Source organism: Phoxinus phoxinus (genome assembly GCF_949152265.1).
Source record: "Phoxinus phoxinus genome assembly, chromosome: 18".
Classification (NCBI taxonomy): domain Eukaryota; kingdom Metazoa; phylum Chordata; class Actinopteri; order Cypriniformes; family Leuciscidae; genus Phoxinus; species Phoxinus phoxinus.
This window is the reverse complement of record NC_136893.1, coordinates 4,499,403-4,517,147: the sequence shown is the minus strand read 5'-3', so window position 1 is coordinate 4,517,147 and position 17,745 is coordinate 4,499,403. Positions and strand designations below refer to the sequence as shown.

At 38.3% G+C, this 17,745-nt stretch overlaps 1 protein-coding gene across 4 annotated transcripts; it reads right to left on the bottom strand.

Moving 5' to 3' along the window:
- Window positions 1-264: 264 nt before the first annotated feature.
- On the bottom strand, window positions 265-14,559 carry LOC306986261 (cytochrome P450 2B15-like). Of its 4 annotated transcripts, none has more exons than XM_079589322.1 (10): window positions 14,296-14,555; window positions 14,011-14,164; window positions 12,669-12,821; window positions 9,967-10,127; window positions 7,768-7,881; window positions 6,779-6,952; window positions 6,536-6,677; window positions 5,357-5,544; window positions 3,201-3,342; window positions 327-774 (listed from the first exon to the last, which is right to left on the bottom strand). In XM_079589322.1, the coding sequence occupies exons 1-10, from the start codon at window positions 14,488-14,490 to the stop codon at window positions 584-586; spliced, it is 1,614 nt and encodes a 537-aa protein (XP_079445448.1). In that variant the 5' UTR covers window positions 14,491-14,555; the 3' UTR covers window positions 327-583. The 4 variants fall into 4 exon arrangements, with proteins under 4 accessions (XP_079445449.1, XP_079445448.1, XP_079445450.1 ...); XM_079589324.1 differs by having other exon boundaries at window positions 14,274-14,512; XM_079589323.1 differs by lacking the exon at window positions 7,768-7,881 and having other exon boundaries at window positions 265-774.
- Window positions 14,560-17,745: the final 3,186 nt, after the last annotated feature.

The following is a 17,745-nucleotide window of genomic DNA, read 5'->3' as shown; positions in this document are numbered from 1 at the left end:
TAAGTCTGTGCACCTTAGACTTAAACTCAGTTTGTTAATTAGGAACCACAGGGCCTGATGATTATATAAGACAAATCAAACTCTGATAAAACATGTTTTTACATCTGTTCAGACTGTGGAGAATGACCATGTTGTTTGGAGATTCGTGTCACATGATCTAGTAACTCAATCAGTTCGAGCACTTTAAACACATGGAGATAAATGCACATGTGAGTTTTGTCTCCACCCATAAACCCACAACTGGAAGCTGGACACTGGTGCAGAGTTTGACAGTACATTTACACATTAATATTCACTGTTACTGGAAAAAAAAAAAAAAAAAAAATACTTTAGACTTGAAAGGAATGCTTTATTCTCTCACCGAGATGACGTTTTATTTGTAGTAAAAGCATTTCACTATACAAATCATGTAAAACTGCATGTGTATACATTTCATCATAAAATAAAATGCATGCATCCATAATAAAAATTTTATGTAAAAAAAAAAAAAAAAGTAACTAAAATTGACCATTCTTGGTTTTTATGGAATATTTCTCGTATGATGACATGATTATGTCAGTCTGATATTTCGGGTCACTGACGGTCACTCTTCAGTGTCTCTGCTGCAGCAGATGATGTTGAAAGTCTGAGGAAGGCGGAAAAAACCCATGATCGCATCCATGTCCAGAGGCTGTGGTTCTGGTGGCCAGGAGAAATGAATCCGCTGTAGGAGAGACGTGATGTACAGGAAGAGCTCCGTCCTCGCCAGCGTCTCGCCGAGACAGACCCTCGGACCTGATAAACCAGCACACAAATATTTAGGCCTCAATTTAAGATTTCGCCACCTTGGAATTATAAGGTTCTATATGCATTCTGACTGGTTTTGAGATATTGAGCTTTAAAGTTTTTGCATTCCATTCAACTGTGTAGAAAGAACCTTTTTATTTTCTAAATAAGTTCCAAATTGTACACAACTTAAACAACATCACATAATGTAAAGAAGTGGTCACAGAATAACAATATGTGAATAGCTACATTTTTACAAAAATGTCAGATAGAACCTTATAATTCCAAGAGGATGATTTGTGTATTTGAGTTGCATATAGAATTTCCATCCATTCAGATTACAGAGTAAAAAAAAAAAAAAACTAGTCAAATTAATGTGATGCATATTTGTCAGTCATACATAAATTAAAGATTTCCACACTAAGAAAATCATGGCATGGTTTATTATTAACAAATTGCATGTAATTGATTAAATTTAAATAATTTTAAAACAGCATAAATCATTTAGAAAATAATTACATTTATTTAGTTATAAAGTATGAACATGCATAGGTCTAGCTGTGGAACAAGCACTTTTCAGTCGTGTGAGACTCAAACAAATTGGATTAAAGGGGTCATGACATGAGAAACCAAATTTGCCTTGATCTTTTGGTATATAAGAGGTCTTTGTACCATTAAAACGTCCTGCAAGTTTCATAGCTTAAGACGTCCTCCCCATTATAAACGAATCATTTATTTAATCAAGCTCTAAATACAGCTCGTTCTGGATCCATGGTAAGAAGTGACGTCACGGTACGAAGTGACGTACCAGCGTTTGCATATGACCGCCTCCAGCACAAGACAACTACGCTTTCAGCGCAAGGCAACTACGCTCATTTCGTATCATCGTCGCGCCCGCGCGCCGCGCACCTCACAAGTGTTCAGTCGACGGACAGCGAGTGGGTCTGTGTACAGGGAAATTACGATGCCACGCAGATGTGCTGTTCCTGGCTGTGGACAAACAACATCTTTGAATACGCTGCCGAAAGATCCAGTCGTCAGGGGAAAATGGATGCACTTTATTTTTTGCGGACGTCTCAGTCACGGCAGTGTTAGTTTAAGCGTGTGTTCTGTACATGTGAAGGATGACTGTTTTGAGCTTTGCCAGAAAACTGTTGCTCAAAGATAAGTCCGTGCCGACTATTCTTGGCTCAACATCGACGACGCAAACTGTAAGTAATGTATTTAAAACTTTAAACTACTTTTTAAATACGCTGAAAGATCCAGTCGTCAGGGAAAAATGGATGCACTTTATTTTTTGCGGACGTCCCAGTCACGGCAGTGTTCTATACATTTGAAGGATGACTGTTTTGAGGAAAAAATCCCAATATGATGCTTTTCTTTGCCAGAAAACTGTTGCTCAAAGATAAGTCCGTGCCGAATATTCTGGGCTCAACAACGACGACGCAAACTTACTTTTTACCATGGCTAATATAAACACATTTGTATAAGAGAATCTTGAAAATATGTCGCCTTTCTAGTATGCCTACATGTGATAGAAAATAAAAAATGTTGCCTTTATCAATGCTGCATCTTCAAATATGGCCTGTGCATGCATTTTTGTCCGTGGTACACCCTATCATTTCATTGGAATTAGTTAAATAATGTTAAACTGTTAGCAAATTAAGCTATAGGAAAATTATGTAACAATAATCCGTTTTCAAGTGTCTCGGGTTAATTTTGTTTTATTAATTCAAAATAGTTTCACTTTCCATGTGGACACGACCTGATCCAGTCTTCGTTGTTGTGGTGATGGTTCATTTTCCTCTGATTCTGGCTCAAACATAATAAGGTTTTATCATTGCAAGAGCCATCGCTTCGCATGCATCACCTGCTATTAAACAGTTGCGCCGAATCCGCAAATGTTCTGGCTGGGGGCGTTAATAATTGATGCATTGGCACTGACGTTAGCCAATCATAACAGTGGGCGTTAACACTGAACTCTTAAAGGGGAAACACCCCCAAAACAGACTGTTTGAATCAGAGGATGAGAAACAGGGTGGGAAAAGGTCATAAATCACTACATTTTAAAAGTTTTTTGTAAAAAAAACTATAGTAATACTATATTTGCACCTAAGGGAACATAATAATAAAATAAAAAAAACCATGTCATGACCCCTTTAATTGATAAATATATAAACCTGGTTATTGTGCATTTAAAACATTCAGCTTATTGGTAAGTATTACAGAAATTTTACCAGTTTTATTTATGTTCTGTATGACTGACAAATATGCATCACATATTATGTTGCTTATGCTAAACCTGTGTAATCCAAAATCGATGTACATATTATATGCAAAAATACAAATCTTAAATTTAGACCTAAATATTTATTTGCGTGTAATATTAGTCCAGTAACCTCTGTGTTTTATAATATCAGAAATGCATGACTCACCCAGTGAGAACGGGATAAAACACTCCGGCTTGCTGAAGTGTCCGTTCTCATCCAGGAAATTCTCCGGGTTAAAGGAGTCGGGATGCTTCCAGTGCTCCTTATTGCTGAAAATTGCTGCTAAATTTGTTAGGATCATAGTTCCCTGTATGAGGAAAGTTCAGCAGAGTTAAATACCGCTTTTCACAAAACCTATAGGGGCATTTAACCTCCTATATTGTCCCATGTTTCATAATGTAATCAGTCATCATTTACACTGGCTTATTGCTCTTACATGATAATATTACACATTTATATAAGATTCATTTAATTGATTAGACATGTGATGGAAATGTTTTATGTAATGGCCTCAGAATTGGTCAAACGGGTATTTTACAGTGTTGGGGAAGTTACTTTTAAAAAGTAGTGTTTTCTCGTTACTTGTTACTTCTTAAAAAAGTAATCCGTCACTTTAGTTTCCCCCTTTGGAAAGTAACTTTTACGTTACTCTTATGTTGCATTACTTTGGGCAGAACCCAATATCTGTTCCTAAATGTGTAGGCCTACATAAAGTTCTACTATGAACTAATTATTGAAAAACTAGGGGGGGAAAAACTAAAAAAAAAGAGAGATTTTGAGATAGAAAAAAATATATATTTATTTAAATATATATACACACACAGAGAACAAAATTATAAATGCAACACTTGTTTTTGCCCCCATATGTCATGAGCTGAGCTCAAAGATCCAAGACTTTTTCTATGTACACAAAAGGCCTATTTCTCAAATATTGTTCACAAATCTGTCTAAATCTGTGTTAGTGAGCAATTCACCTTTGCCGAGTTAATCCATCCACCTCACAGGTGTGGCATATCAAGATGCTTATTATACAGCATGCTTATTGCACAGGTGTGCCTTAGGCTGGCCACGATAAAAAGCAACTCTAAAATGTGCAGTTTCATCACACAGCACAATGCCACAGATGTCGCAAGTTGAGGAAGCGTGCAATTGGCATGCTGACTGCAGGAATGTCCACCAGAGCTGTTGAATGTTCATTTCTCTACCATAAGCCGCCTCCAAAGGCGTTTCAGAGAATTTAGCAGTACATCCAACCGGCCTCACAACCGCAGACCACGTGTAACCACACACCAGCCCAGGACCTCCACATCCAGCATCTTCACCTCCAAGATCGTCTGAGACCCGCCACCCGGAGAGCGGCTGCAACAATCGGTTTGCATAACCAAAGAATTTCTGCACAAACTGTCAGAAACAGTCTCAAGGAAGCTCATCTGATGCTCGTCATCCTCATCGGGGTCTCGACCTGCAGTTCGTCATCGTAACTGACTTGATTGGGCAAATGCTCACATTCGATGGCGTCTGGCACTTTGGAGAGGTGTTCTCTTCACGGATGAATCCCGGTTTTCACTACACAGGGCAGATGACAGACAGCGTGTGCGGCGTCGTGTGGGTGAGCGGTTTGCTGATGTCAACATTGTGGATCGAGTGGCCCATGGTGGCGGTGGGGTTATGGTATGGGCAGGCGTATGTTGTGGACAAAGAACACAGGTGCATTTTGAATGCACAGAGATACCGTGATGAAATCCTGACGCCCACTAGCTTCGTTTCCACTTTCAGACCAGAGCCGTGCGTGCTAGGGCGTGCCAGGGCCAGTCGCGTTTCCACTGTTACTTCAGGAGCTTGATCGGGGCTTACTCTGTGCCAACAGCCAGGATTTTCTGGCCCGTCGAATACCTTGGTCCTAGAGGATTGTTTCCAGCCTAAGGCACACTTGTGCAATAATCATGCTGTCTAATCAGCATATTGATATGCCACACCTGTGAGGTGGATGGATTATCTTGGCAAAGGAATAGTGCTCACAAACACAGATTTTTATATATATATATATTCAATATATATGATGTGATTTATGAAGGAATAAAGAATGAAACTCTGAAAGAAACTCTTTGGCTAAACTCTTCATAATTTGTTATTAATGACTCTGGTAGCATCTTTATTACGAGGTTACCTGTATGAAAAGGCTGTGAAAATCCTTAAAGCCTTCTCGACGAATAATTCAGATGCTTAGATTTAAACATTTTGCCAGGGAGGATGTCTATATTTTCAGTGCGTAATTACTTGGAACCTGGATGAATGTATGAATGAAGTTATCTATTCATTACCTGAGGAATGTCGTATCCTCGTAGTTTTGTGGGATGAATCGTTTCATGAGTCACCCCCATTGGTACAAGGTTGGCATAGCGCTGAATCTCGTGAACAGTGGCGTAGGTGTACGGTAGTTTGTCACGGTCATCCATGCTGGGAAAGCGGTCTTGACCCAACACCCGAACAATCTCCTCATGACATCGCTCTGTGAGAGATAAAAAGGAAAATTGCATTTCATGGCGCTTTAAGGTTAGTAAGAGTTAAAGCTTTAGGTTTTAATGCTTAGCAAATGCAAAGGCCGCAGAGTAGAAAATGGTGAAAAGGTAGAGCATCAAAGACTGATCTATTAACAGAAGGTTATTACATTGATAGAAAAATATACCCAACCAAAGAGCACCTTCTGGGATTAGTAAACAACCTTCCAAGCAAGGAGCGCTCCAAAATGTTTTCGTTGGTAAGTTAGTACACTAAATGGTTCCGAATTAACTGCAGAAAAGGTGTGGTGCTTTGCTCTGTAAAATTTTGCTAATAACTGTGATTCTGCTCTGCAAATAAGTGGACCAATCACCACAGAAGAAGCGATGCGATCTGTCTGCATGTGTAATTGTGCGTCAATGCAGACAACAAGGCAGAATTATAAATGAAAACCGATGTGTAGCCTACAACGAAGAGGCTGCGGCGTAGGTCAGACGAGGAACAGAAGGAAAGGGCAAAAAAGTTTGATCACCATGTAGATTTCGCTCATGTGTTAAGTTCAAGAAAGCTACTCTTTTCGAAAGAGACTTCTGTTTGAGCAGCGTTTTATAATGACAATGGAACGTTTATGGAACGTGAATAAAATGTTGCTATATGTGACCACAATGGAATCTTGTTTTCACACAAAAATGCTTGTTTCCAAAATATAAATGGTCATTTTGATGTATAATCTCACAATTCTGACATTTTTCTTGCAAGGGCAAGTCTCTCACACTTTCAGAGAATAATTTAAAAAAAAATCCAATTGTGAGCTGAAAACTCGCAAATGCCAGAAATAAAGAATTTCTTGATATTGTGCAATTGTGTGGATTTATTTATTTATTTATTTATTTATTTATTTATTTATTTAATATATATATATATATATATATATATATATATATATTATTTCTCTTTATTCAAATAATAATTATTATTTAATTTATGTTTAGCTCTAGTACCTTGTACATCTGGGTTTTGAATCAAGAAGATGAGCCCCCATCTGATGGTGGTTGATGTGGTGTTTGTTCCAGCCTGGAATAAATCAGCTGCTGAAATAACCAGGTTCTCCTCATGAAACGTGGAGTCTTCGTTGGACTTTTGCTGCACCAGGTAAAATAAAACTATCAGTTTACTACAACTAAAAATACCTAGTTTTACATATATGCATGTGAGAACTCTTCTTTCAGTAACTGTGATCTCACTTTCTCGATCTCCAGCAGGTAGGCATCAATGAAGTCTCGCAGGCTGTCTGGATCCAGAGTTTCTTTGTGTTCTTCAACTTGTTTCCGGATGAAACCCAATACCTCATTGGCGTTCTGCTTAACCTTCTGGTGTGGCCCAGGGAAATGCTTGATGAAGGGCACCAAGTTGAAAAACTAAGATAGACAAATAGATGTTTTTCACATTTGAAACTTATTTTCAGTGCATTTTATTCACGCCATACAAAATAAATATTCATATCATTAGGTAAATATTTAAATATTAAGTAAATATTTTAACTTACAGTTAAAAGTTGAGGAACATAAAAATCAATATAAAATATTTTAAGGTGGAGTATAACTATATGTTGATAGAAGTCAAATAATACAACAATTGAAAGTGCAAAAGTTATCCCAACTTTATACAAATGCATGATGTCATGCAATATAGCAATAGAGACAGTGCAGGTCACATGATTTGTCACTTGATACAGTTAAATATATATGTCACAGAACAGAAGATGGCAAACAAAGGTAACTTCCAAACAGAGTTCATTGATTGACATAAGGGACTTGAGAAGGGGAGTAACTAGATTGCATATTAATATGGTGATGCTAGCAGGATAGTGACAGTTCTTATCTGTTGCAGGCGGTGATAAAGAATTAGAGGAAAACGGGAAGACAAGATGATCCCAGAAGATGGATGAAGACTGGACAGTTCGAGACAGGATAGCACTGGTAAGTTTTACTTTCACAGAAGACTGACGAAGACTGGATGGTCCGAGACAGGTAAGTGTTTAACGACGAGACCAGACAAAGGTGATCTAAAGAGTTGCTGCTTCTATGGTGCATGGGCGAAGCGTGATTTTCAGTGCCAGGTGTCAATTGCTGACTGAGTGCATGTTAGACCAGAAAGGATGCTAGGAAATGTAGTTCTGTGGTGACTGAGGATTATGACAGTACTCCTCCCCTCCCAGAAGGTTTGAACTCACGTCTAATGGAATCCATCCAAAGAGGGAAGGAGGGAAGGAAGCCTTGAGGGTGGTACTGGCAAGCCATGGACAGAGCCATGGAGACACCAATAGCTTAGGGAGCCAGGAAGGTACCTGCGGTGCAGGAAAAAGTTTGAGTGAGGAGGATTAAACAGAAGCATGCTGTAGTTAAATCTTGAACTTGCTGGTTCACGGGTGACGAGCGGACTCTGGACTGAGTCTCAGGGCAGGAACGAACATTTCTCTCACTGGAACAGACTGAGGAATTTCACTCAGGAATTAAACCCCAGACTTGGGAAAGATGACTTACTGGAACAGTATCTGGACATGAGGACCGAAGATTGAAAATCTTCTGAAGAGTTGTCTTGATGGCCATGATAATTGGGAGCGCTAGCTTTTCCATCAGGTCCACACTGTTTGAGACAGCTTTCCTTGCCCGAAGAAAAACTGGATTCACTTCACTTGCCATGATGGTATTGAAAGCTACCATTGCATAGTCTTGAGGGAAGCTGGCATTGGTTTCACTCACATGGAAGACGTTAACCTCTCCCACAGTGAAGGAAAAAACACTTGTACGCAACCGTACATAATCAAGCTCAATAATAAATCAATAATAAATTGTGCTCCAGGGAACAGGTAGAGGCTAACGTCGGCATCTGTTGATAAAGGTGCTCCTCTAATCCGCCCCAGAAGATTGTCTACAAGGTTCCATCATTCCATGGAACCAGGTTGGAAAGATTAAGAAATTCCTCAACATAATCTTTAATTGGATGACCATCTTGTGAAATGGAGAGAAGATGATTCTCTGGGTCAATAGATATGATGTCCATGGTTGATGTTGGTTAAGGTCTGGTCTGCTGTCACGGACCAGAAGATGGAAAACACCAGTAACTTCCAAACAGATTTTATTGATTGACATAAGGGACTTGAGCTGGTGAGTAACTGGATTGCAGATTAATATGGGGATACTAGCAGGAAAGTGACGGTTCTTATCTATTGCAGGCAGTGATGAAGAATTAGAGGAAAACTTGAAGACGAGATGATACCAGAAGATTGATGAAGACTGAAGAAAACTGGACAGTTCGGGACAGGATCGAAAAGGTATGTTTCCTTTCACAGAAGACTGGACAGTTCGAGACAGGATCGCACAGGTAAGTTTCCTTTCACAGAAGACTGGACAGTTCAGGAGAAGTAAGTGTTTAGTGTTGAATGACGAGACCAGACAAAAGGTGATCTAAAGAGTGACTGCTTATATGGTGATGAGTGATTATCAGTGGCAGGTGTGATGATAGCTGACTGAGTGCAGGTGGGGACCAGAAGGGATGCTGGGAAATGTAGTTCTGAGGTGACTAGACTGGTGACTGGGGATTGTGACAATATGGATGCACTATTGTTTAAATTCTGCCATTATTTATTTACTCAAAGGGTGGCCATAGCCAATAATCAATAAATTAATAAAATAAAATAGTTTCTGAGGGAGATTGAGTACATGGATGAGGATAATGCAGACATAATAAAGAGAAAGCCAGTGATTATTTTTCAGCAGTGTACCGTATTTTCTGGACTATAAGTCACTCCGGAGTATAAGTCGCATCAGTCAAAAAATGCGTCACAAGGAGGAAAAAAACATAAGTCGCACTGGACTATAAGTCGCATTTATTTTACAAGATCCAAGACCAAGAACAGACATTAAATCTGGAAAGGCAAGTTATTCAACTACACAATAAGCACACAGAACAACAGGCTGAATAGGTGTCCAGTATGTTAACGTAACACATTAACAGTAATTCAGCTACACAACAATAGCATAAATAACATGTACATGGGAGGCTGAATAGCCTAAATTAACATAAGCCAGCGAGTCCAACAAGCAAGTTACCGGTAAGCAAGTTCACCAAGCTCCCGCGATCTCATTCCGCATCACTGAATCCAGAGCCGGTAACGGCTCTGAATGAATTCATTGAATTCTTCCTCGGTGTCGCTTCTGAACAACTCCGTCAACTAAAGCGCCCTCTTGCCGCTGTAGACGGTAATGTTTTTTCTTGGTTCATCGCAGTCAGAATGAATTAATTTTGATTTATAAGTCACACCTGACTATAAGTCGCAGGGCCAGCCAAACTATGGAAAAAATTGCGACTTATAGTCCGGAAAATACGGTACATCTTTTTTTTCAGTCAAAAATGAAGAATGTAATCATACCTGTCCTGCAGGCGACCCTGCGAGCATTAAGTTTTCATTCAGCATTTTCAGAAGGTATGAGAAGCGTTTGTCATCATAATCGAAGCGATCTCCAAACACGATGGAACAGATAATGTTGGAAGCTGCATTCTGTAATGCATGCTGGGGGTTCATTGACTTGCCTACAAAGACACATGCATCAGTATGAATGAGTAGAAAAAGGCCAGTGCTTTTGTATACAATCCATTTTAAATATAAACTTGAATTTAAATTGTAAGGCCTGCCCAATCGCCCTAATGGTGGTTTCCAATAGAGCAGGCAAAGGTTTCCTACTCGTCCTGTCTATTTAGTGTGGCAAACTAATTTAATTCCAATTAAACTTATCTAACTCCAATTTATTACGACTGTAACGACAGACAAATCAGACACAATTATTTGTTTTATTTAACAAATAATCTTTAAAACTCACTCTGGGATCTATGGTCCCATTCCCCCCAACAAGGGCAAGAAGGGTTACCATGACTAAGATCAGATAAGTTGGTTTTATTGCTGTTAAAAAAATGTGGTCATGTGGAAAAAGCAGAGGCTATAAGAAAGACCCACAGCCCTTAAAGCAGACTTTCTGCATTAATTTATGGACCAACTGATATGTAAATGAACATGCACCCCAGAACACTGTGTGAATGATTTACTGTCTTGTGTAGTCTCATAGTAATACTGTGTTTTTTTATGATAGAACCCACAACTAGCCATGTGCTCATTCAGGAGAGAGAGGACTCTCTTAACCAGAGCAGAATCAAAGGACAACATCAGGAGTGTGGCACAATGTTTTCATTCAATGCAGAACAAGTCCATCGCAACTCCAACCATCAACTCTCCCGACTTCCTCCCGTCTCCTGTTTGCTCTGCGTGTCCTCTCTGGCCCAGGGCCGGCAGGCCACAATCTGCACTCCAGCCATGGGAACAGAGTCAAACCAACCACGCAAGTTCATCACCAATTTTTCAGTCAACGCAGAAGAAATCGATTGAGACTCATCGGTCCATCAAAATTCTTCTTCGGGAACTTCACGAAATGTTTCACTGCAAAGGCCATGCAAGTATACATGTAATGAGGTGCTCTGATTATGATAAGCTGGTGGTTCTTTTCATAGTTAAATGGATATTCTCCATAGTTCCATTTCCTGCTTCCAGTTTCATTTTGTCACTCACCATTTTACCTATACATGTATGTATGTGTGTTTAGTTTAGTTATTCTTGTGATTTAGTTACTAAAATTTGTGCACAATGCGCATTTGGTTCTGACTCTCTGCTCGCAACAAAGTTTATTTTTATGATTTACATTGACAACAGGCTCTTAGTAGTACTCAAGTAAGAAAGACATTTTCCTCGCTGAAAAATGATAATGTCTTAGAATTAACACTGAGTGTTCACAGGACGAACAGGTGGATTGATTATAATATTAAATTTTACTTTTAAGTTAATTCTATTAACTGATCCAAATATTCATAATCAATTATAACAAGTTATGATTATTAATATTTCTTTAGAGCTAGTTTGCTACACTACCTTAAATTTAGGTTAGAATGTCAAATGTTTATTTATCATTTCTATAATAATTTATCTAGACACTTGATTATTCTATTTAACTCTTTATGGAAATTACACTAGTTCATTCAGATTCCTATAACATTTTGAGTCTTGCACCGGCCGGGTATACGGATCTCAATCACAAACTCGACAGTATTGGTCATTAGACAGAGGAGATTGACTGATACCTTTAGATGCCGCACCATGCTTATTTCTAAAAGAATACTATTTAGTCCCCATAGATCTGTACACACTTAAGATAAGACTATATCTAACCAGAGGTCATGACCATTACCATAGAAATAAGCTGACCAGCTTAACTTCCTCTAATGGCAACTTTATATAATCATGCCACGAATTCCCATGTACACTTTGTTTGAATAATATTACAAAATCAGAGGTTGAAGCGATCATCCTATTTAGATTGGTCTAACAACACTGTTACTCTAAACGCAAATTCCAATTATTAGTCTCTTCAGTTGAAGTACACATAACTAATGCCAATGTTAGGTGTAGCTCTAAAACTTCAGTTGACGTGCCTCAATGCTCCACATAATCTGTGATTTAGTTTGTTACTAACCCGAGCGTAGATTTGTGGTGTTATAGATTTAAGGTAATGTACTAGTTAATCGACAAGAGTTAATAATTTCAGAGTAAGTGAGAATAATTAAAATGTAACAATGTATTATTAGTCAGGTAACTGTATCATGCCAATTACATAATTCAAAGTAAATCAATACAATAACATAAAATGCTCAGACATAATGAGTAAAAGATGCATACCTGACATTAGAAAAATACACAATGCCAAGTGTCTGGAGGACACTCAACGTTATGGACTGATGTGCTTACAGAATCGCACTGAGCCCTTTGCAACGTTTCTTTAAAAACTCAGACCAAGACAAAACATCTCCCGAAGTAAGAGAGGAACTTAGGAATTTGCATTAATCAAGGTCCCGGACCTGTGTAGTATAATTATTTGGGGGACAGAAGATAATTTGCTTGAAAAGCTTAGCATAGGATCCACTCTTCACTGTAAGCAAGATATCTCCAAACTTTTAGAATCTTTATTACCTTTTGGTTTACTTCTGTGGGGATGTGACCATTGTACCAGTCACATTGAGAACATTTCATACCTTCTGCTTTAAGAATTTCCGAAATCAGATAGCGGCTTTCCTCTATCACCAGATCTTCTACTGATTTCTTCTGCAGGCCAAAATTCCTGAGCGTGTGCAGAGCAAACCTTCTCTGCTGCCTCCAGGAGTGACCAAACGTGACCATTATTATACCTGAGAAAAAGAGAGAACCAACGTTCTAATCTCAAATCTGATCTATTGCTCAATTTGTAGTCTAAACATATTTGAAGCAAAGTGACTTGAGATCAACCGTACATCATTAAAAATAAAGGTTCTTTATTGGCATCTATGATTCCATGAAGAATCTTTAATGTCTATAGAACCTTTTTATTGCACAAAAGATTCTATGTAGAGGCAAAATATTTTCAAATGTTCCTTACACTATTCCTAACTTAGGTAAACTACCTTATTCACTGAGGATCTTTAGGATACCCAAAATGATTCTTCTACTACAGCATCGCTGTGAAAAAACCCTTTTGGGACCTTATCATATTAAAGGATTAGTTCACCCAAAAAATTTTATTCTGACATTTACTCACCCTCATGTCGTTCCAAACCCGCAAGACTTTCATTCATCTTCGAGCACAAATGAAGATATTTTTGATGAAATCTGAGAGCTTTCTGTCCCTTCATTGAAAGCTACGCAACTACCACTTTGCTGCTTCAAAAAGTTCATAAAGAGATCGTAAAACTAATCCATATGAATTGAGCGGTTTAGTCCAAAATTTCTGAAGAGATGCTTTATATGATGAGCAGATTGAATTTAGGCTTTTATTCACTTTTAATTATTGATCAGCAAACATAAACGCACACTTGACATGTGAGAACAAACCTCATTGAGTCAGAAGCTCAAACGTGCTGCGTAACACGAAAACTCCTTGTTCTCATACGTCAAGCGAACATGCTTAAGCTTCCGTTTATCAGAACTGATGTGTGCGTTGATGAGTTTCCTCTATCTGTGAATAAAATGTTTGAATAAAAGCCTAAATTAAATCCATTCATCAGATAAAGCAATCTAGTCTCTTTAGAAAATTTGGACTTAACCACTCATTTCATTTGGATTAGTTTTTATGATCTCTTTATGAACTTTTGAAGCATCAACGTGGTAGTTGCGTACACTGTCAACAGAGGGACAGAAAGCTCTCAGATTTCATCAAAAAAGATCTTCATATGTGTTCAGAAGATGATGGAACGTCTTACAGGTTTGGAATGATTCGAGGGTGAGTAAATAATGAAAGAATTTTCATATTTGGGTGAACTAACCCTTTAAGAGTGACTCTAAAGTTTAGAATGAAATAGTACAAAATCCACATTTCAAGCATCATAATACCATGTTACTCACCAAGTCCATTAGTTGTCCATTCTATAAGAGGTATAGCCGGTCTTCCAGAAAAAGCTTCCTGAACCAGGGCTTCCTTCGCGACCTGGACTGTGTTGAGGATTATTATCAGCTTCCTCCCAAGATACACAGTGGCCATTTCTCCATACTGAGGCATCTACTCGGAGAACATTCACAAGTGCATTTAAACGAAGACAATGTTTCTGAACATATGTTTTGGAAGTTAAACATCTAATTTCAAAATAGGTCAGATGATAAACCCATACCAAGAAAACTGCAAAAACTCACTGATCTTACGAACTCCCTTGGCCCCTTTATAAAATGTGGTAATGATCCCACAAAAGGCAGAGGTCTGGGACCAGGAGGAGTTCGACCTCTGTATGAATTAATCCTGATGAACTCGAACAGAACCAGAAAGACCAAGCCCAGAAACAGAGCCAGGCCTACAGAGGCCAGGTCTAACTTCATGAGAGTCGCCCACATGATGACAGATTCCAAAGACAAAGCAGCGGACCACCGGTGAGCTTTATAAAAGCAAAGCAGAAGAGGGAGGAGACAGAGGGAGAGATTGACATGCTTTTAACCCTTTCAGCTGTTAATCACCAAAACTCCAGGTGAAAACCTTTGGGGCACATGACAAGGCTATTAATCAATCACTCATTATCAATCACGGCCCTCGGCCTCGTCCTGCTTGCCACAGGCATAAAACATTTTTACCTGACGAATAAAAGGCTTTCTGTCATGGCAACTCTGAGTGTTTGGCATGGTAATGGATATGACATTTTTTATATATTTGGTCTTGGTGGAATTGATTTGCTACACTGCTGCTGTTATTGCGGTTGTTCTGCTGTTATTACTGCTGTTGGTTATTGTTGTTGTCGCTACTGCACATTCAGCAAATGCTGTTGTGAGCAAGTAAGACGTGCTGCTATTTATACTGATAAAAATGATTGTGTTGTGAACTAAATACTACAGTAAAAACAAATGTAATTTCTACATGAAAAAGTTAGTTCAGGCAAGAATAAAAAAAATAAAAATAAAGTAAATTTTATATTAGTACTCAAGTCAAGCTTATAGCAATTAAAGCCAAGCGTAAATATCAACGTTATAAAATTAAGTAAAACCTACTCAACTTTTCTGATACTGGTGTTCCCATTATGCTCTGGTGCATGACTAATTATTTTGTCGCTGTTTTCCAGCTCTATTTACACTGTTGTCATTGCTTTTGTTGTTAGGTTTAGTAACTTGCTGTTTTGTGACATCTGGAGTTCTTTTTTTACTCAATTTACACATTCATCCTCAAAAACGATCCATCAAATGTTACCGTCATTGTGTATTGTGTACCAAGTATTGAGGTCTCGTGTTCAAAATTTGGTGTTACTTCTATTGAGTAAGTATCTCAATATCTATTATTTTACTTATTTACTTAAATGTTTCCAAACATTTTAAAGTGTGGTTTAATTCAGTATTACATTGTATGATACTTTGTCTACACTCAAAAAAAAAAAAAAAACTAAATGCCATAATTAAGTTTACTTTATGAGCAAATATTCTTTCAACACACAGAAAAATAAAGTAGTTTTTACTAAGTCAAGCCAAGTCTCCATTTATAAAGCGCTTTTAACAGTATGGATTGTTTCAAAACAGCTTTGCAGAAAAAATTGAAATTATCGTGATCGAATTTTGAGATCGCAATAAACGTGGAGGACTATAATGCGTTAAGAGCTCACTCAAGTACTGGGGAGCTAAAGTAAACCATTTAGTGCTTTGTAAGTAATCAGCAATATTTTTAATTTATACGATGTTTAATAGGGAGCCAATGCAGTGTTGACAGAACCGGGCTAATATGGTCATACTTCCTGGTAATAACTCTGGCGGCTGCATTTTGGACCAGCTGTGGTTTATTTATTAAGTGTGCAGGGAAACCACCCAGTAGAGCATTACAATAATCTAGCCTTGATGTTATGAATGCATGAGCTAATTGTTCTGCATTTTTAACTGAGAGCATATGACGTAATTTAGATATGTTTTTAAGATAAACAAATTTGGTTTTACAGATACTAGACACGTGACTTTCAAATGAAAGATTCGTATCAAAGAGCCCACCTAGATTCCTAACCGACGACAAGGACTTCAAGAGCAGCCATCAAGTGTTAGACCGTACTCTAGGTTAGTACGTGAGGAGGTTTTCTGTCCAATAATTAGAATCTCAGTTTTTTTCAGAATTAAGTAGTAGGAAATTGCTAGTCATCCAGTTTTTTTATATCAGCTATGCATTTCATTAATTTTGTGGATTGGTAAGTTTCGGCAGGGCGTGAAGAAATATAGAGCTGAGCATCATTGGCATAACAGTGAAAACTAATACCATGCTTCCTAATGATATCTCCTAAGGGTAGCATGTACAGAGTGAACAGCAACGGTCCTAGTACTGAGCCTTGTGGTACACCATACTGAACTTGTGACCGATAAGACATCTCTTAATTTACTGCTACAAACTGATAATGGTCAGAAAACTATGATTTAAACCATGCAAGTGCAATTCCACTAATTCCACGATAGTGTCAAATGCAACACTAATAGAGAGATACAACCACGATCGGATGATAAGAGCAAATCATTTGTGACTCTAATGAGAGCAGTCTCAGTACTATGGTACGGTCTAAATCCGGGCTGAAAATCCTTGCAGATACCATTTCTTTCTAAAAAGGAACTTAGTTGTGAAGATACTGCCTTTTCTAGATTCGAGATCGGCCTGTAATTGACCAATTCTGTAGGATCAAGTTGCGGTTTTTCAACAAGCGGTTTAATCATAGCCAGCTTAAAAGTTTTTGGTACGTATCCTAATGACATAGATGAATTAATGATATTAAGAAGAGGATCTATGACATCTGGAAGCATCTCTTTCAGTAGCTTAGTCGGTATAGGGTCTAACATACATATTGTCAATTTAGATGATTTAATGAATTTAGGAAATTCATCCTCTCCTATAGCAATGAATGAATAGAATTTTTCGTCAGGGAGACTACAATGCACTGCCTGGTGTGATACTGTAGCAACGTGTAGAAACATATAATTTTCTCCCTGATATTAACAATCTTGTAAGTAAAGAAATTCATAAAGTCATTACTGCTGCGCTGCTTGGAAACGTCTGGGCTTGAAGCTTTATTTTTCGTTAGTTTAGCCACTGTTTCAAATAAATACCTAGGGTTTTGAAAATAATAGGATTGAAAAATAAGTAGATCTAGCAGCTTTTATGGCCGCTCTGTATGCAATTGTGCTCTCTTTCCATGAAATGCGAAATACCTCTAGTTTTGACCAATCACAAATTGACCGATCACAACACACTGGTCCAGCCAACCAATCAGAGTACATTGTGCTTTTCAGAAGGAGGGGCTTCATAGACAGGAATTAAACAGAGCGTTACTGACAGACTGCGAAGAGAGGAACTGCAACAATGCAGAATATGAGAAAAATAATTTGTTTTAAAGAGGCTATATGCGTTTTTCTGACATTTAAACTCGCGACTGACACCTGTGGCCAAAAAACAGAACTGCTCTTCCTTTCTGCTCGCTCTCGCAGCACGCGCTCGTACGTGCACACTTCACAAGTCATCTGCTGCAAGGAGGTCAATTATGTTTACAGAGGTAAGAACAGTCAAATACATATATTGTTTGAGATAAGGGTTCTGAGTGATCTGAAACGTTTAACATGAACGCGCTTGACGTCACATCCGCAGAC

Coding starts and splice junctions, on each gene's coding strand:
- LOC306986261 (XM_079589322.1), bottom strand. CDS start 14,490: ATGTGGGCGACTCTCATGAAGTTAGACCTGGCCTCTGTAGGCCTGGCT. Junction 12,822..14,010: donor ATGGACAACTAATGGACTTG/GTGAGTAACATG, acceptor TCTTTTTCTCAG/GTATAATAATGGTCACGTTT. Junction 10,128..12,668: donor GGAAATTCTTAAAGCAGAAG/GTATGAAATGTT, acceptor GTGTCTTTGTAG/GCAAGTCAATGAACCCCCAG.